At 41.1% G+C, this 27,633-nt stretch overlaps 3 protein-coding genes across 5 annotated transcripts in view; 2 read left to right on the top strand and 1 right to left on the bottom strand.

The window, feature by feature from the left end:
• Positions 1 to 567: 567 nt before the first annotated feature.
• nanos1 (nanos homolog 1) lies at positions 568 to 3,858 on the top strand. Its single transcript, XM_077532784.1, has one exon. The coding sequence runs from the start codon at positions 622 to 624 to the stop codon at positions 1,294 to 1,296; it is 675 nt and encodes a 224-aa protein (XP_077388910.1). The 5' UTR covers positions 568 to 621; the 3' UTR covers positions 1,297 to 3,858.
• A 3,949-nt stretch (positions 3,859 to 7,807) lies between these two features.
• Positions 7,808 to 15,351, bottom strand: LOC144025422 (uncharacterized). Its single transcript, XM_077531406.1, has 2 exons — positions 14,388 to 15,351; positions 7,808 to 14,312 (listed from the first exon to the last, which is right to left on the bottom strand). Exons 1-2 carry the CDS (start codon positions 15,283 to 15,285, stop codon positions 8,107 to 8,109), a joined length of 7,104 nt encoding a protein of 2,367 aa, XP_077387532.1. The 5' UTR covers positions 15,286 to 15,351; the 3' UTR covers positions 7,808 to 8,106.
• A 388-nt stretch (positions 15,352 to 15,739) lies between these two features.
• LOC144025423 (tubulin alpha-3 chain-like) overlaps positions 15,740 to 27,633 on the top strand; it is a 101,127-nt gene continuing 89,233 nt past the window's right edge. For all 3 annotated transcript variants that reach the window (XM_077531408.1, XM_077531409.1, XM_077531407.1), the window contains exons 1-5: positions 15,740 to 15,792; positions 17,926 to 18,145; positions 18,213 to 18,361; positions 19,758 to 21,884; positions 25,167 to 25,264. In XM_077531408.1, coding sequence (XP_077387534.1) covers positions 18,040 to 18,145; positions 18,213 to 18,361; positions 19,758 to 20,735 — 1,233 coding nt within the window. In that variant the 5' untranslated portion in view covers positions 15,740 to 15,792; positions 17,926 to 18,039 and the 3' untranslated portion in view covers positions 20,736 to 21,884; positions 25,167 to 25,264. The remainder of the gene's footprint in view (positions 15,793 to 17,925; positions 18,146 to 18,212; positions 18,362 to 19,757; positions 21,885 to 25,166; positions 25,265 to 27,633) is intronic.

Below are 27,633 nucleotides of genomic sequence, written 5' to 3' on the forward strand. Positions count from 1 at the left end.
TGCCATATTTTTGTGTCCAAATATATAATAATGCTCATTTCTGATTGACACTATCAGAGAGAGTCCAAAGAGCCCAAAAACCTCCGCCAGGGAAGCTCAGTTTCCACTTTGACTGCATTCATTACGAGACTTGAGCGTTCTTTGTTTACATTCACTGGGGGATTGCACTCTGCTGCCCCCTGTTGAAAGTTGTGCCGCATGACCTAATAACAAAAACAACAACCACAACAACACACTTTACATTCCAACAACTTCACAGTAGTTTCTTAAATGTGGTTTATGAACAGAGTTCTACGAAAATATTATGCCCCCAACCCCCCCCCCCCCCAATTTGTAATTTAACTTCACTTCCATATAGGCTCCTCCTCCATGATGCATGACCAAAAAATACAAATAATGACCACTATTTGTTTCATCATTCCTTATAAAATAGCTGATTTTTGTGCGCATGCATGAGATGAAAAGAAGCAGTCGCGATCTACAACGCGCTTCCGAGCAAGCCCCTCCCACCTCCCCCTCCTTATAATGCACAGAGCGAGCATTGGGAGCTCAGATGAGACCACCACACTGGAGATATCGCACCGTCCGGGAGGATTTTATTCATCCCGTTCCCCGGCCAGCATGGATTTTCTCAATCACAACTACTTGAGCGCCAGGGGGCCCTACGACTACACTTTTAATTTCTGGAACGACTACCTGGGCCTGACCACGCTGGTCACCAAGAACCCCAAGCTTAGCATGCCCCACATGAGCCCCAACTCCATCACTGAGTCCCTGAAGGCCACGCTGGGGCTGGACGACGCACCCGAGTGCGCCTGCGCCTGCGAGGGCGGTGCGCTGGAGGGCGGCGGCGGCGGTGGATGCTGCTTCGGATGCCCGCCCGGCACGCCCCCGCCGCCGGGCTGCGTCGCGGAGCTCAAGGAGCGCTTCTCCATCCTCAGCCCCTTCCAGAGCCAGCTGCCGGAGCGGGAGGCGCACGGCTGCAGCTTCCCCGGCTTCGAGCGCATGAGGACCCGCGGCAAGACGGCGTCCGTGCGCGCCAAGCTGGAGCCCAAAATCTGCGTGTTCTGCCGGAACAACGGCGCCCCAGAGGAGGTGTACGGCTCGCACGTGCTCAAGACGCCCGACGGCCGGGTGGTGTGCCCCATCTTGCGGGCGTACACTTGCCCGCTGTGCAGCGCCAACGGGGACAACGCGCACACCATCAAGTACTGCCCGCTGTCCAAGGAGCAGCCCCCGCAGAGGCCACTCAAGGGCGGCCGGGCTGTGGGGGGTAAGCGGATGAAAATATTCTAAAGACAAGACAAGTGATGGAAAGAAACAAAAACCGACTTTGAAATATGATGAAGAATTGCACTGAACAATTTGCAGATGACTGTTGCTTTTATTTAGACTTTTATCCCACGTTGACTCTTCGTGCAGGGGTGTCCAACAAAATACATCTTAAAAAAATTCAGAGTAAAATCCAATGTAGTTCGAAATATTTTAAGCAGTTAAATATATATTTTTTAAAATATACTGTGTTTTGTGTTATAGGTGACAAAGCAAATACTATATTCCTTAAAAAAAACTTTTTAGTGTGATCCTTAATCGTATTGTCATTTTTTTATGCTTACACATATACTTGTTTTAATTTTTCTTTATCTTTTAGTGTGTATCTATATATCATTTTTGTTTACTTTTTTTTGTTTGAGGTTTTATGGTGGCTCCAATCCAATTTGCAATGCTAATTTTGATTCTGAAAAAAAGTTCATAATTATTCATATATTTTTATTTTTGTTATATATATTGTTTGTTTTTTCATTTAATTAAAAGTGTGGTCCTAAACATCATTTTGGCATTTTTTTTAAATTCTTATTCAAAATAATACCATTTCAATTTTTTTTTTTTTTTTTTTTTTACAAGTTAGAGTCACCCTAAATCTATTTTTTCATGTCGATTTAAATAATTTTTCATTTTTTTTTCTTTTTTAATTAAATATGATTTTTACTTTTTGGTGTGGTCATCAACCTCGTTTGTAATCCTGTTTTTTATTATTGTAATTCTTTTTTTCCCCCACTTTTCTAATCTTTTATTTTCTTGCAACAGGCCCATGAAAAACTTTTCGGCTGCACAATAGCCCCCATGCCACACTTTGGACACCCCCTGTCCCCCCCATGTATCCAGATCTATTTTTATAGTTCCTGTATCCACTCATAGACGCCGTGTACATTGAATTTATTTTCCCCCCTTTCCTGGTGTGTAGCCATTAACGAGCTAATGAGTGTATATTTCAATACACCAATGTACAGTAATCATACAGAGAGATGAACAAAAACATGAGTATTTTGGTTAGTGGGAATTTGAATGTCATGTTTCTATAATGAGTATTTTTGTATATCTGGCAGAAAAGCTGCCCTCTTTTGTTGTTGACGTTTAGAAAACCAAAGTTTTGTTGGCCATCAAAAACCTTCCTGTTATGTTGCGGGTCAACTTGACCCATTTGAAACTTGAGAAATGTTTAATTTTAAATGTTTGCAATGAAATGGTTAAGAGACGAGTTATTGGTTACACATAAGCAATGCTTATTGTTTAGTTTTTGTTTTTTTTCCTGTTATGAACACTTTTGTGTTAATTATTAAACATGGCCGCAAAGCCCCCCCGACCCCCCTGGGTCAAATTGACCCATATGAAATTTCTTGACGAAAACGGTTAGTGTCATAAAATGAAATTGGTATTCATGGAGTTAATAATGGCATATAAAATATGTTACTGTGACTGTGACTTTTGAATCATTAATAACACCCCGGGTCAGAATGACCCGATGAAACGAATTGATGAAAACAGTTCTTTTCACATATCTGTATTTAAATGTTCAATAAGTGAGTTCATAATGACGTGTAAAAATGCTGATTGGTATGTTTAAGTGACTGTTTTCATTTCGGGCAATTTTAGCTCATTAAAAAAAAAAAAAAAACACACACACACACACACACATCTGGGTCAAATTGACCCACGGACATTATTGCTGAGGGTTCAACAAAAGAATGTGTCCAGTCAGGAGTGGTTTGATCCCTCAAAATTGAGAGTTAAGAGAGTCCGCAAAGAGGCAGGACACAATGTGTCCTCTGTTTAAGGGAGCTACTGTTCTTTTCCTCCCAGGAATGTTTTTCCTCACCAAGTTTCCCCAAGCCAAACGCCTTCATTTTTGTTTACATTGCCAAATAAGGGCATCGACACACTGGATTTCACGCTTCTTCTTCTTCCCACTCGGAGACAAGCAAATGAATGTCAACCACAAGCCCGTTTTACCGAGGAGTTCCCTAATAATAATCAAGCAAAACTGTTGCGAATGTATGCAGGACTGTGCTTGTCTTTGACAGTTTACCAAAGGAATCAACGGTTAAGGCTGGCATGTGTGCGTGTGCGTGCGTGTGATGTCAGTAGTTGAACAAAGAGTGACCACAAGAGGGCGCTACCTCAACCCGATTTTTGTACTTTAAAGAAAAAAACAAATCTAAGGCAGTTTATTGATAGAGTGCCATTTATAATAAGGGTTTTTGATAGTATTTTGGATCTTTGTATAACATAATTGTATTTCTGTTGCATTTAACACAACGGGAGAGAACGTTACAGAGCGCGTTGTTGTGTAAATACTAATGAACATGCCCATAATTTTTAGGCAACTATACTTTGTTGTTGTTGTTGTTGTTATTGTTGATGTCTGTATTAAATGAAGAATTGATGATAATGATGAAAACACTGTTGTTATTTATATTTGAGCACACTTCATTTGGGCTGTATGCTGCTGTGCAGAATAATAACAAACATATGAAGTCAATAGAGAAATAATAAACTGATGAAATATTTGTCCTTTTACTTGGTCTACACTGAATCTTTACTCCACTGTTGACATGATTCATCTCTATAATTCATAGCTGGGAGATGGCGGAAAGATGACACACTTTCGGACAAATAAATGTCCGATCGATTAATTGTAATTTATACTGGACATTGAGCTGCACTAGTGGAGACTGTTCTTGGATACGTTACTGTCGGACAATCCAAATATCGCCAACTACTGGCCTGGCATGCAAATTACAATGTTTTCAGTCCTGAACTATTGACAATGTAGTCCAAAGTTTATTTAAAAAAAATATATATATAATAATAATAATAATAATAAAATAAAAATAACAATAAACATTTATAGTAATTATAATGCATCACTTATAGTAAAAAAATAAAAATAAAAAAAATAATAATCCAATCCAATTTTTAACATAATTTTTCCAGGGGAGTGGCAAAATTATTGCACATCCTTTTGGCAATGTTGTGGAAACTTGAAAAAAAAAGAAAAAAGAAAACAAATGTTGTTGTTTTTTAAGAATTACGATGTGTCACTTTAGTGCAAAATTCAAATAAATCCAATTTTAATTTTAACTTGTAAGTCAAGGCACTCTAATCTCAAGGTACCAATGTAGAAGGACTATCTTAGAACTTTTTTTTTTCCCATGGAAAATGCTAATTGACGGCTTATCCCTACTTTGTTTAAAAAAAAATGTTGGGATTAAAAAAAAACAACAACCCCCAAAACATTTATAATCGTGTGTCGATTATGTTATGATTTTCACAATTTGTGGTCCAGCATGGGCCCTATGCTCTGCAAATAGAGCGGTTCCACTATATACATTTATCATATTACAACTTTTGTTGCATGCAGCCCCAAGCAACACACATCTCCTCCAGCCTCAGCACCACCATTAAATATAGATGACGACAAAGTGCGATTGGCTTTGGCAAGCCCACAGTAGGCTAGCATTGCAGGCTAGCCATGTAATTCCCCCCGGGCCGCTGCCTCCATTAGCGCAGCACACACCGGGCCCCGTATAATCCAGTTAGCTCAGCCACTTACGTGATGTGTATCTTACATGAATGTATAATACGCCTTAGCTGGCTGACTTGAGTGCACAAAAAAAAGTCTGATGAAGGGAGTGGAGGCTTTTAAGAGAGTCATATTATGCCTTATTATTTTTTCCACCATTTAAAACAGAATAGCTATCGAGAACTACAGTAAGACGACACCATTGTTGTCATTTTACAGGAAAATGTTTTAAAGTTTTAAAACTGAGTTGCTGGCATTATCTTCGGTTTCATACTGTAGGTTGAGTCCCATATAGTATCATAGCAGTGCTGTCTTGCAGCCATTTGCTTGAAAATGGCTCTGAATCTTCACCATGCCTCGCTAGCTAACCATGTCGTGGTGAGAGAGCATGTTAGGTAAGGGCCCACAGACACATTGTAAGAAAGTCAGATAATAAAAGCTTTGCTTTAGGTTGCAAACCAAATTGGAGTTACCACCGAGCTTCAGATACAAGTGCACTTGAGTGAAGTGAAAAGAATGGAGCATTTGAGGTACTGTCATGCCGTCACATGTGGGCAAGCACAGCTGTTAATGAACTGGCAATATATTCAAACATACAAATACAAAATGAGAACGCTTGCAAGGTGTTGCTGTAGGCCACAACCGACGGCCAGACACGAATTACCAGACCAGAAGCACATTTTGATTATTGGACTTATTTTTGTCTGCCTAAAGGCCTCCTTTATTGTTACTGCTGTTAAGCTTCTAAAGGGCAGCCTAAAAATAGCCGACATTAAGAAAGTGCACTGCCAGTCTTTACACAAAAAAGGAATATGTCAGTGTTAGTAGTTAATAATAAGAAGTATTTTTTTTCAACTCTGAAGTTCAAGTACAAATGTTGCTTAACAACATGAAGACACTGATGTTAAAAGGAATGAATCACATCATAGGGCCTTGTTTGTTATCTCTATAGGATGACCGCACATTGGTATTTGCAGGAAATTAAAGTCCTTATTTCCAAGAAGAGGAAGGGAGGAAAAACAAGTTCCCTGCTGTCCTCGTTTATTTTTGGTGGAGCGTCTAAGAATAAACGAGTGATAATAGATAAGCCGAGAGAGCGCCTGGACTCAATGATGCCTTCAGGCACATGGGAAACAAGCTCACAGTTTGATTTACTTTAAAATGTTGAGGGGGGGGACACTTAAATGGGGAGTTTTGAGTTTTAAAACTACGAGTAGGATTTGTAGCCTCAGCTAAATTAACTAGTCCACAATATAAAACAAATTGTAATCACTCCACGAAATGAACACGTAACAAGAACACTCATTCACGAACACCACAGCCCCAACTGTTAAGTCACTCAATGCGCAAACTAAGCTAACGCTACACTCTCGTTTGCTGACTCCCACGTCGTTCTACAGGCCAGGTCTAGTCTTTGAAAGCCACACACAATCAAAATCACAGATACTACAGCCTACAACGTGAGGGTGGCTACACAAAATGGACAAAAATACCTGCACCTCACATGTATATGTAGTTTCTGTTGGTGCTATACATAAAGCTTAAAATATGTGTAAATATGAAAATGGATGCTTTGCAGATTTCTGTATCGCTAGTAAGTAGTAGTTAGAGGATTTCCACAGCTTATTTTATTCATGCACGACTGTCAGGTCATACATAATAAATATGACAAAAAGAGTTTGTTTTGAATCACAAACGTTACCTTTAATATCATCCTAGATCTTACATTAAATAAATGCTTATTGAATATAAACTGAGGTCAGCAGACTCGGGTCAATTAGTGGAGCCCAGAGTTCAAAGCACACCTGGTGAATCAGCATTTAGCTATTATGCTGCAAGCAAATGCAATAAGCTGTCAGCGGAACTTAAGTCAGCCTCAAGTGTAAATGCTTTTCCAAACCAGCATTAAAAAAACAAAACAAAAAAAAAACCTTATGATTCAGGTATTTTAAAGCATTTCTAGTCTTGTTCACTGCCTGTTCTTTTAGTTTTAGTAAGCTACTTTCTATTTCTTTACTTTGCTTTTAAATGTCTTACATTTTTCCATTTCTTCGCTTTTAAACGTCATATTTTGTTTGTAAATACCTTTAAATTGTGTATTTTTAAATATGTCAAGCACATCGAATTGCCTTGTATATAAAATGCACGCTACAAAGTTGCCTTGCCTCCAATTGTGTTTCAACAGATATAGTATCTTCCGTCAACAAACTTTCAAATGTTAATATACCAATCACAGTGACTCCAGCTTCAAGTTATTTCATGTCGACATTTGTAAGGACCTATTTAGCCCTCTGACCCATATCAGTCATTTTGACGCTGATAATAAGTAACAGATTGGTAGTGATGGTGTATGGGTCCCACCACACAGGCAATAAGGACGTCCCTGCCTGTCGCCTAGCAACAACTCCCGGAGATAAAATTGGACCGCAGCCAAGCATGAAAGTCATTCCACAGAGCGGGCGTGAGAGCGAGGTGAAAAGGGATAGGATCTTTTAGGCCTGTGAGAGAGGGAGCGGGTGAGGCGGGGCGGGCCCGGGTAGTCATTTGGTAGGTACCACTCAATTTTTTTTTATTTTTTTTTTATTTTTTTTTTAGCAACAACTCGTTTAAGCTATGAGGAGAGATGTTCAAAATATATGCATGGTTAATTTAGCATTTTTCATGTGTTTCCATGAAATGAAGCCACTTTCAAGTGATGGATTAGTTCCACCTGTGTATTATGTAACAGCCCCGATGTACAGATGTAGACCAACATGATTATGCAAATTAATGTCCTTTTGACAATGAACAATTATAACTACTCTCGTACCAGCACTACATAGAGAATCTCTGGGATGTACAACAATGCTTCATTAATTGCATTCATTTTCCAAAGCTTTTGTTGTTGTATATCGAGAGAATACCAATACTGGGGGTACCCTTTGACAAATGACAGCAGTTCCATTTCCATTAAAACAACCAGCATGTTTTTAATCACACTCATATTTAATTTTCTCAGTTTTCATTGTGAAAAGCTTAAACGTTGGGTCAACGTCTTACTGACTGACTTTGGTTTATTTTGAACTTCTCTTCTTTAATCAAATTAAAGTGAATACATGCAAAAATTTAAAAAACAAAAAAAACAAAACCAAAAACAAAGTGCTGTCAGAAAGTCTGATGATGTTAGTCCAGTTCCACAATCGAACATTTTCCTCTACTTCCATAGCCAGAGGCTCCACATCATCGTTTGGGTGCAGCAGAGATTAATCTTGAGGTGGTTTTGACTTGGAGCAGCCACTCAATGACAATGACTCATTATCTGAACCACAAGGAAGGATGTCACTCCAGACTGATCCATCTTCACAACCGTCTCCTGATACGACTTCCGTTTTTATTTTGAACACCTGCTGAAGGGAGGACATTTCCACGACCTCAAGATCAGGACTATCATCAAGGAGCAGCAAACCCGCATCGTCCGGCCCAGTCCCCTGTACACCTGCACCATGTGGTTCCTCAGATTCTAACATCACCAAAGGAAGGTTGCTATCTCTGAATTCCTCTCTATCCAAATGTTGGGCCTTTTCTTCCTTTTCCCCAGAAATTGTATGTCCTTCATTAAGGTGCTTTAATTTACATTCGTCTTCTTCCTGGTTTTTATTGGCATATAGTTTTGTTTGACTTGGGAGAAATGCCGCACAGTCCTCCATAGTGTACTGCAGAAGGCTGTGGATGTTCTCAGCCGGTGGTTCCACATCTTCAAGAAGAATGTCATCAATGCAAAGTGGCACTGTATCCTCCAGTTCAGCCCCCATTGAATCAGGACCTTGTGATTCATCAAGAAAATCTGCCATCAATGAGACAAGCTGGCTTTCCCACTGCACAGCTTTCCCACTTTCAACTTCATCAGAAACAACCTGACCCACTTTTTCATCAGTCTGCTGAGCTTGTTCTTTTTGTTCTCCCAACATCTCTTCTAGTCTGTCCTCTGCAACTTCACCTAGCTGCTCTACCTGCTCAACATCAGAGTCATCGTTTTTTTGGTTTTCAACATATTGCAATGTTGTTTGACTTTTGTGTAACTCATCTTGGGCCTTCACTAGTATATCCTTCACAAAACTTTCAATGGTTGGGTGCATATCCTCAAGAAGAATATTGTCAATGCACAGTGGCTGTGCATCTAGTCGCCCCTCAGAAGATTCTACGCACACCATAGAAATATTATCCTGGTGCTCTGGTTGCTCAATATGTTTTCCTATTCCTTCAGCAAGAACAAGATCTTCCCCTCTATCGACCTGCTGGGCCGGTTTAATATATTCCACAGAAATTTTATCTTCAATATCGGCCTCTAAACCTTCACTCATTTTTTTCTGTGTTGTTTGACTTTGAAGAAATTCCTCGTGGCTGTGGATGTTCTCAGAAAGTGGTTCCACATCCTCAAGCTTCGGATGATCATCGATACGCAGTGAGACTGTATCTTCCACTTGGATACTGAGTGATTCTCCAGAAGGTTCTACCTTAATGGAAGGAATCAGTATCTCCTGATGTTCAAGATTAACTATTGTTGTAGGTCCAACTGTTGCTTTATCATAAAGAACATAATTTTTCTCTTCATCTGCCTCTTGAGCTAGTTCTTTCTGTTCTTCAGACATGAACCCTTCAGTTGTAATCTGCAGTCCTTCACCTAGCTGTTTGGACATGACTGTACTTTTTTCGACATTTTTATTGGATTTCAGTGTTATTTCACTTTGGAGAAACTCATCATGGGCCTCCAGTGTATTTTGCACAGGGCTTTGGCTGTTCTCAGAAAGTGGTTCCACATCCTCAAGCTTCGGATGATCATCGATACGCAGTGAGACTGTATCTTCCACTTGGATACTGAGTGATTCTCCAGAAGGTTCTACCTTAATGGAAGGAATCAGGTTCTCCTGATGTTCAAGATTAACTATTGTTGTAGGTCCAACTGTTGCTTTATCATAAAGAACATAATTTTTCTCTTCATCTGCCTCTTGAGCTAGTTCTTTCTGTTCTTCAGACATGAACCCTTCAGTTGTAATCTGCAGTCCTTCACCTAGCTGTTTGGACATGACTGTACTTTTTTCGACATTTTTATTGGATTTCAGTGTTATTTCACTTTGGAGAAACTCATCATGGGCCTCCAGTGTATTTTGCACAGGGCTTTGGCTGTTCTCAGAAAGTGGTTCCACATCCTCAAGCTTCGGATGATCATCGATACGCAGTGAGACTGTATCTTCCACTTGGATACTGAGTGATTCTCCAGAAGGTTCTACCTTAATGGAAGGAATCAGGTTCTCCTGATGTTCAAGATTAACTATTGTTGTAGGTCCAACTGTTGCTTTATCATAAAGAACATAATTTTTCTCTTCATCTGCCTCTTGAGCTAGTTCTTTCTGTTCTTCAGACATGAACCCTTCAGTTGTAATCTGCAGTCCTTCACCTAGCTGTTTGGACATGACTGTACTTTTTTCGACATTTTTATTGGATTTCAGTGTTATTTCACTTTGGAGAAACTCATCATGGGCCTCCAGTGTATTTTGCACAGGGCTTTGGCTGTTCTCAGAAAGTGGTTCCACATCCTCAAGCTTCGGATGATCATCGATACGCAGTGAGACTGTATCTTCCACTTGGATACTGAGTGATTCTCCAGAAGGTTCTACCTTAATGGAAGGAATCAGGTTCTCCTGATGTTCAAGATTAACTATTGTTGTAGGTCCAACTGTTGCTTTATCATAAAGAACATAATTTTTCTCTTCATCTGCCTCTTGAGCTAGTTCTTTCTGTTCTTCAGACATGAACCCTTCAGTTGTAATCTGCAGTCCTTCACCTAGCTGTTTGGACATGACTGTACTTTTTTCGACATTTTTATTGGATTTCAGTGTTATTTCACTTTGGAGAAACTCATCATGGGCCTCCAGTGTATTTTGCACAGGGCTTTGGCTGTTCTCAGAAAGTGGTTCCACATCCTCAAGCTTCGGATGATCATCGATACGCAGTGAGACTGTATCTTCCACTTGGATACTGAGTGATTCTCCAGAAGGTTCTACCTTAATGGAAGGAATCAGGTTCTCCTGATGTTCAAGATTAACTATTGTTGTAGGTCCAACTGTTGCTTTATCATAAAGAACATAATTTTTCTCTTCATCTGCCTCTTGAGCTAGTTCTTTCTGTTCTTCAGACATGAACCCTTCAGTTGTAATCTGCAGTCCTTCACCTAGCTGTTTGGACATGACTGTACTTTTTTCGACATTTTTATTGGATTTCAGTGTTATTTCACTTTGGAGAAACTCATCATGGGCCTCCAGTGTATTTTGCACAGGGCTTTGGCTGTTCTCAGAAAGTGGTTCCACATCTTCAAGCTTCGGATGATCATCGATACGCAGTGAGACTGTATCTTCCACTTGGATACTGAGTGATTCTCCAGAAGGTTCTACCTTAATGGAAGGAATCAGGTTCTCCTGATGTTCAAGATTAACTATTGTTGTAGGTCCAACTGTTGCTTTATCATAAAGAACATAATTTTTCTCTTCATCTGCCTCTTGAGCTAGTTCTTTCTGTTCTTCAGACATGAACCCTTCAGTTGTAATCTGCAGTCCTTCACCTAGCTGTTTGGACATGACTGTACTTTTTTCGACATTTGTATTGGATTTCAGTGTTATTTCACTTTGGAGAAACTCATCATGGGCCTCCAGTGTATTTTGCACAGGGCTTTGGCTGTTCTCAGAAAGTGGTTCCACATCCTCCAGCTTCGGATGATCATCGATACGCAGTGAGACTGTATCTTCCACTTGGATACTGAGTGATTCTCCAGAAGGTTCTACCTTAATGGAAGGAATCAGGTTCTCCTGATGTTCAAGATTAACTATTGTTGTAGGTCCAACTGTTGCTTTATCATCAAGAACATAATTTTTCTCTTCATCTGCCTCTTGAGCTAGTTCTTTCTGTTCTTCAGACATGAACCCTTCAGTTGTAATCTGCAGTCCTTCACCTAGCTGTTTGGACATGACTATACTTTTTTCGACATTTTTATTGGATTTCAGTGTTATTTCACTTTGGAGAAACTCATCATGGGCCTCCAGTGTATTTTGCACAGGGCTTTGGCTGTTCTTAGAAATTAGTTCCACATCCTCAAAATCAGGATAATTATCAATGTGCAACAGTACTGCATCTGGTAGTCCAGTTCCCTCTAGACAGGGCTCTTGTGGCCCAACAAGGGAATCTACCACCACTGAAGGCAGCAGTGTCTCCTGATGCTCTTTGTTTACAAATGTTGTAGGTTCTATTAATACTTCATCACAAAGAACATGATCTGTTACTCCATCAGCCTGCTGAGCTTGCTCTTCGTGTTCTTCTGATGCATCCTCTTCAGTTCGGCCCTCCAACTCTTTCTCAAAAAGAGGAAGATCAATGTGTAGCAGTATCGCATTCCGCAGTCCTTGAAAAGAATCTACTTCCACCTTAGGAATTTCAGCCTCCTGGTGCTTGGGGTTTACAATTGTTATAAATTCACGTCCTGCTTTGACAGCAAGAACCCGAACCTTCTCACCATCACCTTGTTGAGCCTGTTCTTCAGATGCTTCCATTCCTTCATCAAGCTGCTCTGGTTTAGAGTCTTCACATTTCTTTTGGTTTTCATCAGATCCCTGTGTTTGACTTTGGTGAATATCCTCATTGGCCTCTAGTGTGTCCTGCTCAAGTCTATGGATGTTGTCAGCAATTGGTTCTACATCTTCAAGAGAAGAACTATCATCAGTGGCCAACTCTGCATCCTGCAGTTTAGTCCCTTGTAGACTGGGATCTTGTGGCTCTTCATATTTTCCCTGGATTTTATCAGGTGTCAGTATTGTTTGAATTTGGTGATATTCTTTGTTGGCCTCCATTACACCCTGCACAGGTCTATGGATGTTCTCAGCAGCTGATTTGACATCCTCAACATGATCATGGATATATTGCAACCCTGCATCCTGCAGCACTGTCCACAGTGAACTGGGACCTTGTAGCTCCTCAGGGGAATCTAGCACAAAAGGAAGCTGGATATCCTGAAGGTCAGGGTTTATAATTGTTGTAGGTCCTCTTCTTGCTTCATCATCAAGAACCTGATTGCCATCTCTACTCATCTGCCAAACATGTTCATCATGCTCCTCTTTCTCAGACATCTCTTTGGCTTCCAGTTTTACATCAAGCTGCCCTGATTTGACATTTTTACTTTTTTCTTGGCTTTCATCAGCTTGCAGTATTGTTTGAATTGGGAGGTAATCCTCATAGGCCTCCAGGGTTTTGTGCACAAAGATGTGAATATTATCACCATCTGGTTCCACATCATCAAGAATATCATCAACATAGATTGCATCCTCCAGAACACTGTGACTTTGTGGCTCCTCTGGGGAATCTACCTTCACAGAAGAAAGCTGTTGCTCAGTGTTCAAAATTGTTATAGTTTCTCTTCTTTCTTCATCGACAAGACTCTGATCCGGCTTACTATCACCTCGTTGAGCATGTTCTTCATCTGTCTCGGACACATTATGTTTAATGTCAGTCTCTAACTCTTCATAAAGCTGGTCTGATTTGGAGTCATCAGCTTGTGGTGTTGTTTGACTTTGGAGGTTGTCCTCATGGGCCTCCATAGTGTTGTGCACAAGCCTGTGAATCTTTTCACTGTCTGATTCCAAATCGCAAAGTATATCATCAATATGAAGCAATGTTGCATCCTCCAGAACACTGGGACCTTGTGCCTCATCAGGGGAATCTACCTTCATGGAAGAAGCCTGTTGCTCAGGATAAGAAATTGCTATAGGTTCATTTACTTCTTCATTGACAACTAGATCCTGCTCACCATAACCTCGCTGAGCATGTACTTCATCTGTCTCAGACATATCATGTTTAATGTGAGTCTCTAACTTTTCATCAAGCTGCGCTGCCTTGGAGTCTTCACCTTTTTCCTGGTTTTCACTAGCTTGCGGCATTGTTTGACCTAGCAGAAGCTCCTGGTTGTTCGCCACTTTGTCCTCCACAAAGCTCTGGATGTTCTCAGCAGGTGGTTCCATATCCTCAAGAACAGGAATGTCATCAATTTGCAGCAGCTCTGCATTCCCTAGTTCTCCCCCCCATGGACCAGAACTGTGTGCTTCCTCATATTCATCTACCCTCACTGAACGAAGGTGGCGCCCCTGGTCATCATGGTTTACAACTGTTAGAAGTTCTCTTCCTGCTTCATTACCAAGAAGAGCCTTCTGTCCATCTAATTCTTGGGTCTGTTCATCAACTAGCTTAGACATTTTATCTTTAACCTTGGCCTCCAGCCCTTTATCATCTTCCTGATTTTCACTACACCGAGTTGTTTGACTTTTGAGAAACTCATCTTGGGCATTCAGTGTGTCCAGCACAAAGCTTTTGATGTTCTCAGCAGCTACGTCCTCAGAAGAGACTTCGGAAGTGATGGAAGCCTCAGAGTCGCCTGTGAAAAGGCGAGTAAATGGTCATATCTATATTGATGACAATTTGTCTTCGACAAAAAAAAAAAAATGCTTACCTCTCTCCGCTTCCTCTTTAAGGCGCAGTTTCCGCTGTGCTTTCTTTTTAATCAAAGATAAAGCATCCAAGCTCTCCTGGATCTTCTTTCGGTCCTGGTTGTCCCACTGTTCCCTCTCCTTGCGTTCCAATTCAAGACCACCCAGGGCCCAGGCCTCAGCACAGGCCCTGTCCCTGGGGAACACGGGCCGGTCGTCCAGGAAGGTGAGCTGCCTAAGGCGGACGATTAGCGTCTTCCTATAGTTGGGAATGTTGCTCACCACCTTATTGCCCATCAAATTCAGCACCCGCAGTTCTGGCATGGCCTCCAAGACGGGGAGAATCGCCGGCTCATGGAGCAGGTTGTGCGATAGGTCCAGAACTGTGAGGGCCACACATTGGCTCAGATGCTGGATGTTTTGGACCACCTCCAGCTTGTTGTGGGAAATCTGCAGGGTGCTGAGTTGAGGGAGGCAGGAGATGTTTTCAATGGTGTTGATGTAGTTGTTGGAGACATTCAGAGAGCACAGCTTCTGCATGGGTGCTAGGTTCTCCAGCTTGTGGATCAGGTTCTGCTGCAGGAACAGGCAGCGCAGGTTGATCTGCGCATCCAGGTTCTCAATGCGCTGCAGCCCATTGCTCTCCAGCCACAGACACTTGAGCCCGGTGTACTCCTCCAAGTTCTCTATGGTGGAGAACCCCTTAAAGTGTAGGTAAAGTGTGTCATTTAAATGTGGTGTTGAGTAGAGCCTGTTTTGCTTGCAGTGATTCTTCAGGAACTCTTTGGTCATCCTTGGCCCGGAGAATTTTTTCAACGGCGCATTTTCGTTACTTTTTACTGTACCGGGCTTCATTGGAGCGGAGGTTGCTCTTTCCATAGTGTCCCTGAACTCAACGCGGCTAACTTCCGGTTTCGTCATTTAACGTAACTCACTACCTCGTTCGTTTAATGGCGTTTTTGAGCCTCCAAAGTCGGTAATTAAAGCTGTAAGGCACTGACATGCGCTAGAGTGTCGTCACACAGGAGTAAGTTTGTCTCAAAACGGCACAATAAGCAAGGCAGGGTTACGTCAGAAAACGTAAGTGTTTGAAAAAAACGTCACAAGCTCAACTCATCCGACCCTAATGGCGAATAATTCCCGCTCTGGTTTAAAGATAATTAACCAGGAACAATATACCGTTATTTCGAATACGCCGTGACTTTTAGAATGGTCTGTAAAGTTAGTTCAGTAGAAGCTTACCTGCTCCGGTACACGGTGAAAGCAGGAGTCCAAGTTCAACGGTAGGTTTTCCTCTCGTTGATCAAGAACAATGTCAATTTCTTGTGAGTTCAAGTAGAGGCTTTTAATTATTCAGCCATTTTGTTTTTCTAGGACACAAGCATCGTTCCATCCATCCATTATCGGAACCGCTTATCCTCATGACAGGTATATTTGGCACATATCCTGCTTTATGGGTCCATATGTACATAAACATAAGGAGCATAAAGTCACTTTCCAATGAATGCATGTATCTCCAAATTTAGGAAACTTATTAGCAAAACTCCACCATTTGGAGGTATGGGTGAAACAATTTTTGTTGTTTAATTTTGCTTACGAAATATAAACAAGCATTTTGTGGCCCATTTGTAAGTACAGGTGAAAACTTTGTTTATTTTGTATAAAAGCCAGCACAAACCTCCAAAAGCAGTAACAAAAACGGATATTAATAATTCCAAGTTTATGTCACCATTGAAAATGGCGGTCTTACTCAGGGATATGACCCTCTCCATTCACTGAAAAGCAATGGACTTTGGATCACTATAATTTGAGTTGTGAGGATAATTTTGATTTCAAAATGTGATGAAATGTCATCCTACTATTATAACAATCTGCCGGGTTTGTGTGCTAGTCACAGGCAAACACAACACAATACAATACACTGTTTGTTTTCACCTTGTAAAGGAAGTATTTGCATTGCAGAGATATGAGAAATACCCGGATGTTTGGAATTGTAAATAGCCATACACAATTTTATGTTTTAAATTTGAAATATTATATTATGAGATACAGGCTTTGTACTGGGTAATGATAAGTATAGTGCAGTTCTCCGCCAAGGCAATATTAGGCAAAAAAATCTTTCCACCTTGCCACCAATTTTGTCATTAATACTGATGATTTCGCCATATTAAGTAAAATGCTCTATCATGATATCAACGGTTATTTATTTATGTATTTATTTATTTATTTTTAATCCATGGCGGAAGTAGTAGTCAAAGGTAACACAATCCGTAAAAGCAATTTGTTAATAGCAGATTGAATGTTTCATTAACATGCTCTTATGATGTGACACTGTAATAAATATGTGAATTAAATTGCAGCTAAAAAGTGGAGTATACAGTCAGAGGACGCCAGCGAGCATGCCCCTGACAAAAACACCTCTTTGATTGTCCTGCTAAGAAAAGGACTCGCAAGAGCTTCTCATCAATTGGAATTAGCACCTAGTTTAGTTTTGTAAAAGAAAACAAAAAAGAAAACATCTTGCTACTTAAAGCAAGACTCTAAACATCTGTGACAGTTAAGACTGCCGCTGCAGCCTTTTCATTCCAACCCTCACATACTTCTGCTTCAGGAGACATGGTGGTGAGTGTGATAAAGGCTTTTTTGTGTTGTCTCAAAAACACCTGACCCCACCACGCAGGATGTTTGACATTTTTCAAGTGATATCATAAGCACCTATTTTGTTTGGCATTTTTATTTTATTTCTTCTAACAATTTGGGATGAGTTTGACTCAATAGGTATGATCAACACTTGTCACAAGTAGGGCTGTAGTGGTATGACAAAAATCATAGTTTGGTATGTACCTTGATTTGACGGTAATGATTCGGTTCATGTTGGGTACCAGAAAAAAAATACTTACTTTTTTGTGCAGCAAGAACACATTTAAAATGAAGCATAAACTACAAACTGCAAGCAGTAAATTCACGAATAAAAGAAAGACAGTTTGTCTTCTTTTGAGGAAAGTACAATAAAAATAGTTTCTATGTTTTGTGCAAGAATAACATGAATAATTTGTCTTTATGTTACAAAAGTGTATTGTTGATATGTTGTCTCTTTCACAATTTGTCTTCTATTTGAAAGTACAACACAAATAGGTTGTCTTCTTTTTTCTTGTCATTAGGACAGTTCAACAACAATAGTTTATGTCCTTTGTAGGAAAAGAAAACAATAAAATAGTAATAATTCTCTTATAATTACCAGAGCATCATCAAACATTTTTAAGAAGGACCATATTGAAATAGCTTTAGGCTTGCATTTTCATGATTTTTACTATTTCAAGAAACTAAGCCAACTTATTGAGGGGTTTTACCATGCTCAAAAGTGCACCAGAGTTTGCAAAATTTGTATCCTGCCAAAAAAATTATGTACTTGAGTGATTAAAAGAATTACTAGTGCCCCCTAAGAAAGGGCCAAACGTTGACCCCTGACACCAGATTGAAAGAACATTCTGAAGAACCCATGTTGAAAAATAACAAAAGTCATCCATTTTGGGTTAAAGCAGACTTGTTTTCCTTTCATAGCGCGAGTGTATCTCGATACACGTGGGCCAGGCTGGCGTCCAGATCGGCAATGCCTGCTGGGAGCTGTTCTGCCTGGAGCACGGTATCCTCCCGGACGGCCAGACGCCGAACGACATGGCCTTCGGCGGCGACGGTTCTTCCAACACCTTCTTCAGCGAGACCGGGTTGGGGAAGCACGTCCCCAGGGCGGTTTTCGTTGACCTGGAGCCCACCGTCATCGGTAAATCCGCCGATGATTCATGTATTGGAACTAGTTCTAACAACTCACACTAATCTTAAATCTACAGACGAAGTGCGCACCGGAACCTATCGTAAGCTCTTCCACCCGAATCAGCTGATCACAGGTAAGGAGGATGCGGCCAACAACTACGCCCGCGGACATTACACCATCGGCATAGAGATCATCGACCAGGTAGCTGATAGGATACGCAAACTGGTGAGCACCTTTCTGGGAAGTACTGAAGCTACTTGCGTATCTGTCTGGGGAAACGTACTTCTCACTGTGTTGTATGTATATCTCTGCTCTTGAAATGTTTGGCTAACTTTGATGCTTAAGCCTGGTTCACACGGCAAGATTTTAAAATTGCCGGCCAATTTCCAATCTTTGCAGACATCACACGTGAAGAGAAAAAATCACGGGAGTTACAGTTTTGAACGTACCGTGTGTGATGTGCGGCCACACTGCACAATCACACACCACACACAAGCCGAGTTCATTCAAGAATGTGACGGGAAGTCGCGCAAAACCTCTCGAGATTAAACGTGGCTTGCGAGTCGTCAACATGAGTCGATCCTGGTTTTCAGCCGAAAAAGCGGCATAAAAAGAAAAGGTGTTGTTTAGAGGAGTGTAAATGGGCACTGGCAAGACATCGCTTGCCCTCGGCTCAGTGCTGGCGGCGCGGGTTGGCGTCCCACCCGGAGACCAGTTTATTTGTGGAGAATGTGTGCGTGTATTTTAAAAAATAAAATAAAAAATACAAATAAAAAAATAAAAAGAGTTTAATAGCGCGAGCACGGACTTTCTGCTGTGTCATGACTGTTTTGATTTTGGATTCCCCACCGGCTTCCTCGTTGGCTCGCTTTCTGATTGGCTGCACGTCACCGTCAACCGGCTGCGCGGAGCGAAGTCGGGCCAAAACAATCCCAACATGTTGGATATCCAGTCCACCATTTCGAGTCGGGGGTCCTTCTGAGCGCTGATATCGAGAGGCGCCGTGTGTGGTGACGGGAAAATTCGGGACTAAAATTGGGCCAATTCTCCTGCCGTGTGAACCAGGCTTTAGGAGTTCTCTAAAAACATCACTTGTGCAGGTTTTATATATATATTTTGTTTGTTTGCTGTGGTATAATTTCAAGTGGAAGTCAACATTAAAAAATCTTGACAATATGTTACGTATGACCTCAGTAGTCTAAACATGACATTCTGATTAGTGTTACATTTTTGGAATATGAGGTAAGCAGCAAAATCCAGCCGTTTTTATCCATCTCTGGGGGCAGCCATTTTGCCACTTGCTGTCGACTGAAGATGAGCTCACAATTGCTCGGCTCAGGCAACGACCAATCACAGATTACCTGTTTTTTTTTAAGCTGTGCTGTGATTGGTTGTTACCTGAGACTTGCGCAACATTGATGTCATCTTCAGTCGACAGCAAGTGGCAAATTGGCTACCCCTTAACTCATATTCCACTAATGCAATATGAACCAGAATACCATATTTAGACTAGTGGGGCTGAACATTGGAAAAAAATGTTTTTTCGGTTGACTTCCCCTTTCAGTATCAAAGTTTGAATTTTGGCGTCTTGAGAACACTCCTGTCCTGTGTGTACCTCCAGGCCGACTTGTGTACCGGCCTGCAGGGTTTCCTGGTGTTCCACAGCTTCGGTGGCGGCACCGGCTCGGGTTTCACCTCTCTGCTGATGGAGCGTCTCTCCGTGGATTTTGGCAAGAAATCCAAGTTGGAGTTCTCCATCTACCCGGCCCCCCGGGTGTCCACCGCCGTGGTGGAGCCCTATAATTCCATCCTGACCACGCACACCACCCTGGAACACTCGGACTGCGCCTTCATGGTGGACAACGAGGCCATCTACGACATCTGTCACCGGAACCTGGACATCGAGCGTCCCACGTATACCAACCTGAACCGGCTGATGAGCCAGATCGTGTCATCCATCACCGCCTCCCTTCGTTTCGACGGCGCCTTGAACGTGGACCTGACGGAGTTCCAAACCAACCTGGTGCCCTACCCGCGCATCCACTTTCCGCTGGCCACCTACGCCCCGGTGATCTCGGCTGAGAAGGCTTACCACGAGCAGCTGTCCGTGTCCGAGATCACCAACTCATGCTTCGACCCGGCCAACCAGATGGTGAAGTGCGACCCGCGCCACGGTAAATACATGGCTTGCTGCCTGTTGTACCGCGGCGACGTGGTGCCCAAGGACGTCAACGCCGCCATCACCGCCATCAAGAACAAGCGCACCGTCCATTTCGTGGACTGGTGCCCCACCGGCTTCAAGGTGGGCATCAACTACCAGCCGCCCACCACCGTGCCCGGAGGTGACCTGGCCAAGGTGCAGCGGGCCGTGTGCATGCTCAGCAACACCACCGCCATCGCCGAGGCCTGGGCCCGCCTGGATCACAAGTTCGACTTGATGTACGCCAAGCGCGCCTTCGTGCACTGGTACGTGGGCGAAGGCATGGAGGAGGGCGAATTCACCGAGGCCCGCGATGACATGGCCGCCCTGGAGAAGGACTACGAGGAGGTCGGCGCCGACTCTCTGGACGTTGTACATGAAGAGGGCGAATTTTTTTAAACGTTAAAGCCTCCTCACGAGAGAGGCTCAGGAAGCTTGGATTGGTCACTGTGAAACCGGCAAAAGTGGATCAGGACTAAAGGGACGGCTGCTTCGCCAAACGTCTCGCATCAATTCATTGAGAACGATTAGGGATCGATTAACATCATTAATTGATATTTTTGTGCATATTAATCCGAATAAAGCTGCCCAATTTTGAAGACTGATTAAAAATGGTGTTTCTCTACTGTCTACTCAGAGCTCAATTCAATTGGTTTCATGCCGTAATTGACAAAAAGTATATAGAACAGAGGTGGTCAAACTCAGTCCTCATGGGCTGGAGTCCTGCAGGTTTTGGATGTTTTCCTTATCCAACATAGCTGATATATGATCAGCTCATCAGCAACCTCTGCATAAGACTGATAATGATCGGAATCAGCTGCGTTGGCGCAGGGAAACATCCAAAACCTGCAGGACTCTGGCCCTCGAGGACCGAATTTGCCCACCACTATTATAGAAGATAAACGGACATAAACGAATTATGTTCAGAATCACTAGGTTTTAAATTAGCAGGAATGTTTACAAAGCCTAATGTAAAAGGAAATAATTTGTATATCATTTGCATTTTTTTTTTTAATTTAGAAAAGCATTTTGCCTCCCAAAATTAAGTAAACATGTTTTATCCACTCACACAGGTGCTTAATATTAACTAGTAACAAAAAAAATAAAAAAAATAATCATTTTTTATGTTCCTGACAAACTGCTTCATGCTTATCATTACCATCTATCAGCAATGTAGTACAAATGAGTGGTATTTTTAACATTTAGACAAGTTGAATTAAAGTGTGTGCCACTAAATTTTGTACTTAAGCCCCAAAAAATTTAGGTTATGAAGGACCACTGTGGTAGTAACAAAAAAAGGAAAACAGTCTGGATATATATTTTTCTGCCTTTGAGTGGGAATGTCAGTGGTAAAAATCCACGTGGGTAGTAGTTCCATATGCTTGTGGTTTGTTTGTGATGCAGGAAATGACAAGAATGCAGCTTCCTGTTGAAAAGTGTTGGCTCGTCTTGTCCTGCTTCCAGGTGGCAAACAGCAGGAGCAGTGAGGAGCAAAGGAATTGTGGAGCAACAGCGACATCCCAAGAACGATCCTAACATCGACTGTTTGTGAGTTACCTTCAGTTTAATTTCCCAATATCATCCAGTCTACAGCAGCGCACTCTACGAGACATTTCGAGTACTACAACAAATAATTGGCTTTTTCCCAAAAATATTTATATGCCAACCAAGATTTAGCTTGTGTATGAATTTTGTTTGTGACGTCATAAAATGGATAATTGAAGTTAAAATTGCAGTTGATTAAAACTATTTTAATTATAAAACGAATTGTTTCTTTTATAATTTAATGACAATAAATATAGCTGCAATTTATAAAATATACATAAGATGACCTTATCTGTATGTAAAAATTCATGTTCATTTTTTTCAGCCGGTTTTTCGAATTTTAGCAGCTTGATAAAAAGTAAATAAAATGCTGGAAACTCGTTTTTCTGTAAAGTTCCACTAGCTTTGTAATTCACCAAATTGCCACAACGAGTCACTATTTCACCACTTTAGTACAACTGACACACCTGATAAAGACATGGGCACACTTCAAATATAGTGCCGGAGAGACTCAAAACTTGTTTGTCGTTTTAATATGTTGATATAACCTAGACTTTAATTAAGTTTTAAGGACACATGATTATGTGTATTAGCTATATTACAGTGTAAAAAAAAAATAAATACAATTTTATATATAGCTTAGAAAATAGCTGACATGTTCAAAAAATAACATATATGGCTTTTTCCATCCATCCATCCATCCATCCATCCATCCACTTATCTGAGGTCCGGTCGCGGGGGTAGCAGTTTTATCAGGGAAGCCCAGACTCTCCTTTTCCTCAACTGTAATATTTCCAAAATGTTATATGTTATTAAAAAAAAAATTCTAAAGTCGAAGCATTTAAAGTTAATCTATTATGAAATGGAAAATAGCTGCCATGTTGCAACAAATCACATGATTTTTTTTTTTTTCTTGGAAGATTTGAAATGTTTACAGTGTTTTTTTTGTGTGAAATATCTGAAGTATTTAAATATTTAGCTATTGTTTAGAAAATAGATGTTATATTAAAATTTTTAATTTTATGAAAGGCTTATTGAAAATGTCACTTGGCTGGAACATAAAAAAAAAGAAAAAGATCTGAATTGTTAAAAAAAAAAAAAAAAAAGACACATTTGTAAATTACCTCTAATATTTAAAATTCAGATGTGAATACACCATTATTTGTTTAACTGTTTAAAAACCTGAAAGAATAAAATGCAAGTGTCGACCAGTATGTTTGAATGGAAGCATCTGGCGGGGCGTTTAAAGGCTCACTTAACTCGGCCAACTTAAGTCGGGACCCGCCCCAGTCAGGAGCATCCGCCAAAAGAATTCACCGCCTCTTAAAATATTCCACCTACTTCCACATAATGGCACTTTTTCTTCTTCTTCTTCTTTATGCCCCCCTGGGGCCCCCCTCCCGACTGCAAATGAATGTCAACGCAATATGGCTGCCGCCTGGCCAGGGGATGGGGATTGACTTGTTTCCAAACACTTAATTCAATTTGTCATCACCGTCGCTGAGGGGAGGGGGCTCAAGTGCTCTAATTTGTGTTAATGAGGGCTAATAAAGTCATAGCCTCCTATATTACTGCTGGGGCAGAAGGTGGGGGCTGTGTGCGTGTGTGTGTGTGTGTGTGTGTGTGTTATGTGTGTGTCTTCTCAGGCGGTCTGTACTGTTTATAAATTAGAAGCACTTTTTGAAATTCTTGGGTGTGTTAATATAATACAGCTTACATTGAAATCCAAATTTTTCATCTCACAATATGAAATTTGATGAGAAAATTCCAAAATTTGGGGCAGTTGAAATTAATGGGGGAAAAGAAATGGTTTATTAATTAATTAAGTGTAGTGTTGTTCCCCCCCAGAATCTGCCATAGTCACAGCTTCCCTTCTATTAGAGTCAGGTGGGTGGGCGCGATCGAGTGTGCGTGTTAGGTGCGTGTCGTCTCAGGCAGCATCTCTCTCCCTATTGTGGGCCTAATTAGACGTCCATTGTGGAGTTAATGCCGCCGCCATCTGCCCAGGGCCTTCCGGGGGTGTCGACCAGAGGGTCCGCGGACCCCCTATCACTCCCTGCCCCGCCCCCTTGCTCAATAGCACCGGCGGGAACCATCTTCCCGCTTTGGCTGACACCACCGAGACCCTTTCACACTTGAAGGAATTAGTGAAAGATTGATGTCCTCCAACATACAGACAAGCTCTCCACCAAAGCCACCATATTGTCACCCGTGTTGGCAACAGAGGTCAAATGTCACTTTTTACAAAGCTATGCTTGCGGGGACAATAAACATTTACACAGGAAAAATTACAGTGGATAAAATTTACAAAAAGAACATAAATGTGCTTTTTCAAAAATGTTCCATTTTCCCCAAGTTTTTGATGTAAAAAAAATACAGATTTTACTTATTCATTAATTTTTATTTTCAAATTATGACTTTTTGTTGCCATGCATTTTTTTTTCATTAATACATTATTTTAATCTTGTACTGGTTTTCTTCTCAAATGTACAAATGTCAACCATTGCGTTTATTTTGTTAATAAGGTTTGTGTGTGCGCGTGCGCCAAGTGGCCCGTCCTCCTCTGTCATTGTTGTCGTCTTTCAAGCGCTGGGCGCAACCCTTTGCCGACCTCCAACAGTTGGCCGCTTTCACGCCTCTTTTCATCCCGCCCGGCAACAACAACAAGAAGTCCGCCTACCCCTTACCCCACCTACGTCCACCCTCCCCCCACCCCCAAACATGCCAATGCTGACAACACGCATAAGAATTGCCATGTGCCTACATACAAACAAACATACACACTTAGCACACTTTTGCTGTTGCTGCTGTTAACAATAGCTTTAACATGGCGCTGACAGTTTGCCATAAGCTTTTTGGGTCTGGGGAACATAATCTCAACGCTGGATAAACATTACTACCGTTTTCACCCCTCACTGCCATAGGAATTCAAATTTCTTTTTTTAAATTCATTAAAAAATGTTTTTTTTTTTTTCACTAAATAGTGCATTTTTTTGGAACATTTTAATTTGTATAAATGTTATTTTTTCTCACAATGTAATACTTGTTAAGGAATTTATTTGTCCCTCAAAATAGAATGTTTTTTAAATACTTTTTTTTTTCCTTTTAAATGGACAATTTTGTCAAACATATCTGACTTTCTTATAGACTTTTTTTTTCCCCCTCAAAAATATGATTGTGTCCCTTGAAATGAAACAATGACTGATTTATAACTCTTTTTTTTTTCTTTTCTTTTCTTCAAACAATTGTAATTTGCTAATCTAATTCATATTTTCCTCTTCTCAGCATGGTCCATACAGATAAAGAAAATTCAAGCAAATACATCTTGGAACTGAAGCAGCGTCCCGGAACGGATTGTTTTCCGCCATAACTGTTCACCAAACGTAAGTCAATGTCCTCTTGTGGAGATGAATTTAAGCGCACACTTTCACACCGTTGATCTTCATTCCTGACATTTTTCCGTACACATGAAGGTCTTAAATAGCTCCCCAAAAATCACTAGGCTTGGAAAAGTGTTATTGTAGCTGTGAAAGTTGTTCTTGGAATCCTCCATTTCACATACTTGGCAGCCACTTGGCCCTACATCCTCTTCGTCTTCACTTCATCTTTTAGTTTTTCTATGATTGATTTTCCGCCCCTCTCGTCTTGGTGTAACGGCCTAATTAGGAACCCAACTGGACCGCGGCTGTGGAACCCGGATGAAATCAGACACAATTAGGGAACGTATTAGTTCTTGTCATGTTCGTACGGGTAATACAATAAACATGGCTTTGGAATAATCGCAACCAGAAGGGGGGCTTGGGTAAGGAGTGAGGGGGGGCAATCATGCTCACAATAGTTTCCCTGAACCCGCCTGTACAGTGTTAATGTACGCTGATAACATGCATCCTGCCAAAGATGCTGTGCCACGTGGGTGCTCAGTAAAAACATTTGCCCAAATGGATCCATTTCAGGAAACAACAACATTGTGGAGCCATCACGTCAAAGGCAACTGGAAAAGTGGTCTCGAAATGAAAATACAATGGTGCCATGACTTGGCAATTTAATTCATTTTGTGGCCATGTTCGAATTGTGTATCTATCGTAAGGATTATGATTACTTGCTTTAATTCAATGGCAATTGCGCTGCTCCTTCTGATATGCACGCTGAAGCAATCAAGACGGTTTACTACAAAACGTTATTGCAACAGCAACGGTCACAGCTACACTAAATGTTTTTTTCCATGGCCAATATCAATTATTAGTAGTCAATTCAAGTAGTTATCGGTAAATATTGTCACCAATAACCAGCCCGGCCGATAATCAATTTCTCACGATTTCTCACTCTCTCTCATTTTTCTCAGAGGATAACGAAAATATCCCTGTTAGCATTGTGTGATATTGTCTGTCTGCAAGTGTTGCTGCCCAATTTGTCTTCAAACTTCCATTGCAAAAATTTCACTATCTTGATATCAATGCTAGTTTTGTTAACCTGTCTTTGCTGTTTGCCATTATATGTTAGCATTAAGATAGTGGATTTTCACAAGACAAAGAATGTTTGTTACAAATGTGTAGTGCACTGTATGCTGTTTATATATTGCTAATGTAAATATTTTGGCCAAAATAATGAAAGAAATTTAAAAAACAAAACTTACATTCATCCCCCCCCCCCCCACCAAAAAAAACTTCCTGTTTTTACTAAATCCCTATGCCATAAAATTTGTGATATTTTGCCACCCCCTTAAAAAGAAAAAAAAAGGAAAAAGAAAACAGTCTCCTGCTGCTTCTTAACACCTCATGGTGGCGTTAACACGCAGATAAGCGCAGCTCCTTCACACTCCAACACACACGCAAACACGCACACACACAGTCGCAGGGTTAAACTAAACATCAGCGCCGAAGCATATTGCACCCCCGCTAGCTCCTCTCTCTCCACATCCTTTATTCACAGCCGCGTAATTGGTAGTCAATTGGAGCTCCCCCCTTTGCCCATTGTGGGCACATTTTGCTCTTGACAGAGTGCGGAAGATTAATGGCTACGAGCAGCCGAGGGAGCCTCGCCTCAGCGAGCATGAGCGCCCTAAATTCATTACGCCAATTTCCCCCTGTCCTGCGTCTCCCTTACGCCCAACCCACATGCTGAAAAAATAAGAAATTGGTAGGGAGGGCTGTAGGGAGTCAGATGGTGGCGGTGGAGGATGAGGAAAGGCCGTAACAAAAGGCCTCCCTGAATGAAAAAGCTGAAAGGTAGCCTAGCGCCATCTACAGACGTGGAGTGAACCCTGCGTATTCACGGTTGGCATTTATAATGTAACGTTATTTTTTGCTAAAAAAAAGAAAAAAAAGAAAGAAAGAAAGAAAGAAAGAAAAAAGTCACTTCACAAATTTTAGTAAGCTCATTTGTATTTTATTTTTGTTCTATAATTATTATTTTTAATATTGTGAATCAAAATGACTTTGGTAATTATGCTATTAGGCTAATGCTAATAAAAAGAAATTTGTAGTTGCTAAAAATGTTTTTTTCCCGAAAGCGTTAATACATGACTTAGACAACTATGATATTACACATTAAACTGTTTTGGGGTCATAGTCCGTGGTGCATTTATGTTTAAAGTATAGGCAATCATAAATGTTTTGATGAGGTGCACGTCACTGTCGCTTCGCTTTCCGAATTTCGCTTTTCTTGGTCGGGCTTGGTCACTAACCTTTGTGAATAGCTGTGATTATTGTACACCATTCTTCAATGAAATGAGCAATGCAATAGCTTTCTCGCC

The sequence above is a fragment of the Festucalex cinctus genome, chromosome 9 (genome assembly GCF_051991245.1).
Source record: "Festucalex cinctus isolate MCC-2025b chromosome 9, RoL_Fcin_1.0, whole genome shotgun sequence".
Classification (NCBI taxonomy): domain Eukaryota; kingdom Metazoa; phylum Chordata; class Actinopteri; order Syngnathiformes; family Syngnathidae; genus Festucalex; species Festucalex cinctus.

Excerpts from the sequence above, each read along its gene's own strand:
- nanos1 (XM_077532784.1), top strand. The coding sequence starts at position 622 with ATGGATTTTCTCAATCACAACTACTTGAGCGCCAGGGGGCCCTACGAC.
- LOC144025422 (XM_077531406.1), bottom strand. The coding sequence starts at position 15,285 with ATGACGAAACCGGAAGTTAGCCGCGTTGAGTTCAGGGACACTATGGAA. Across the intron at positions 14,313-14,387 it reads TAAAGAGGAAGCGGAGAGAG|GCGACTCTGAGGCTTCCATC; the intron begins GTAAGCATTTTT and ends GCCTTTTCACAG.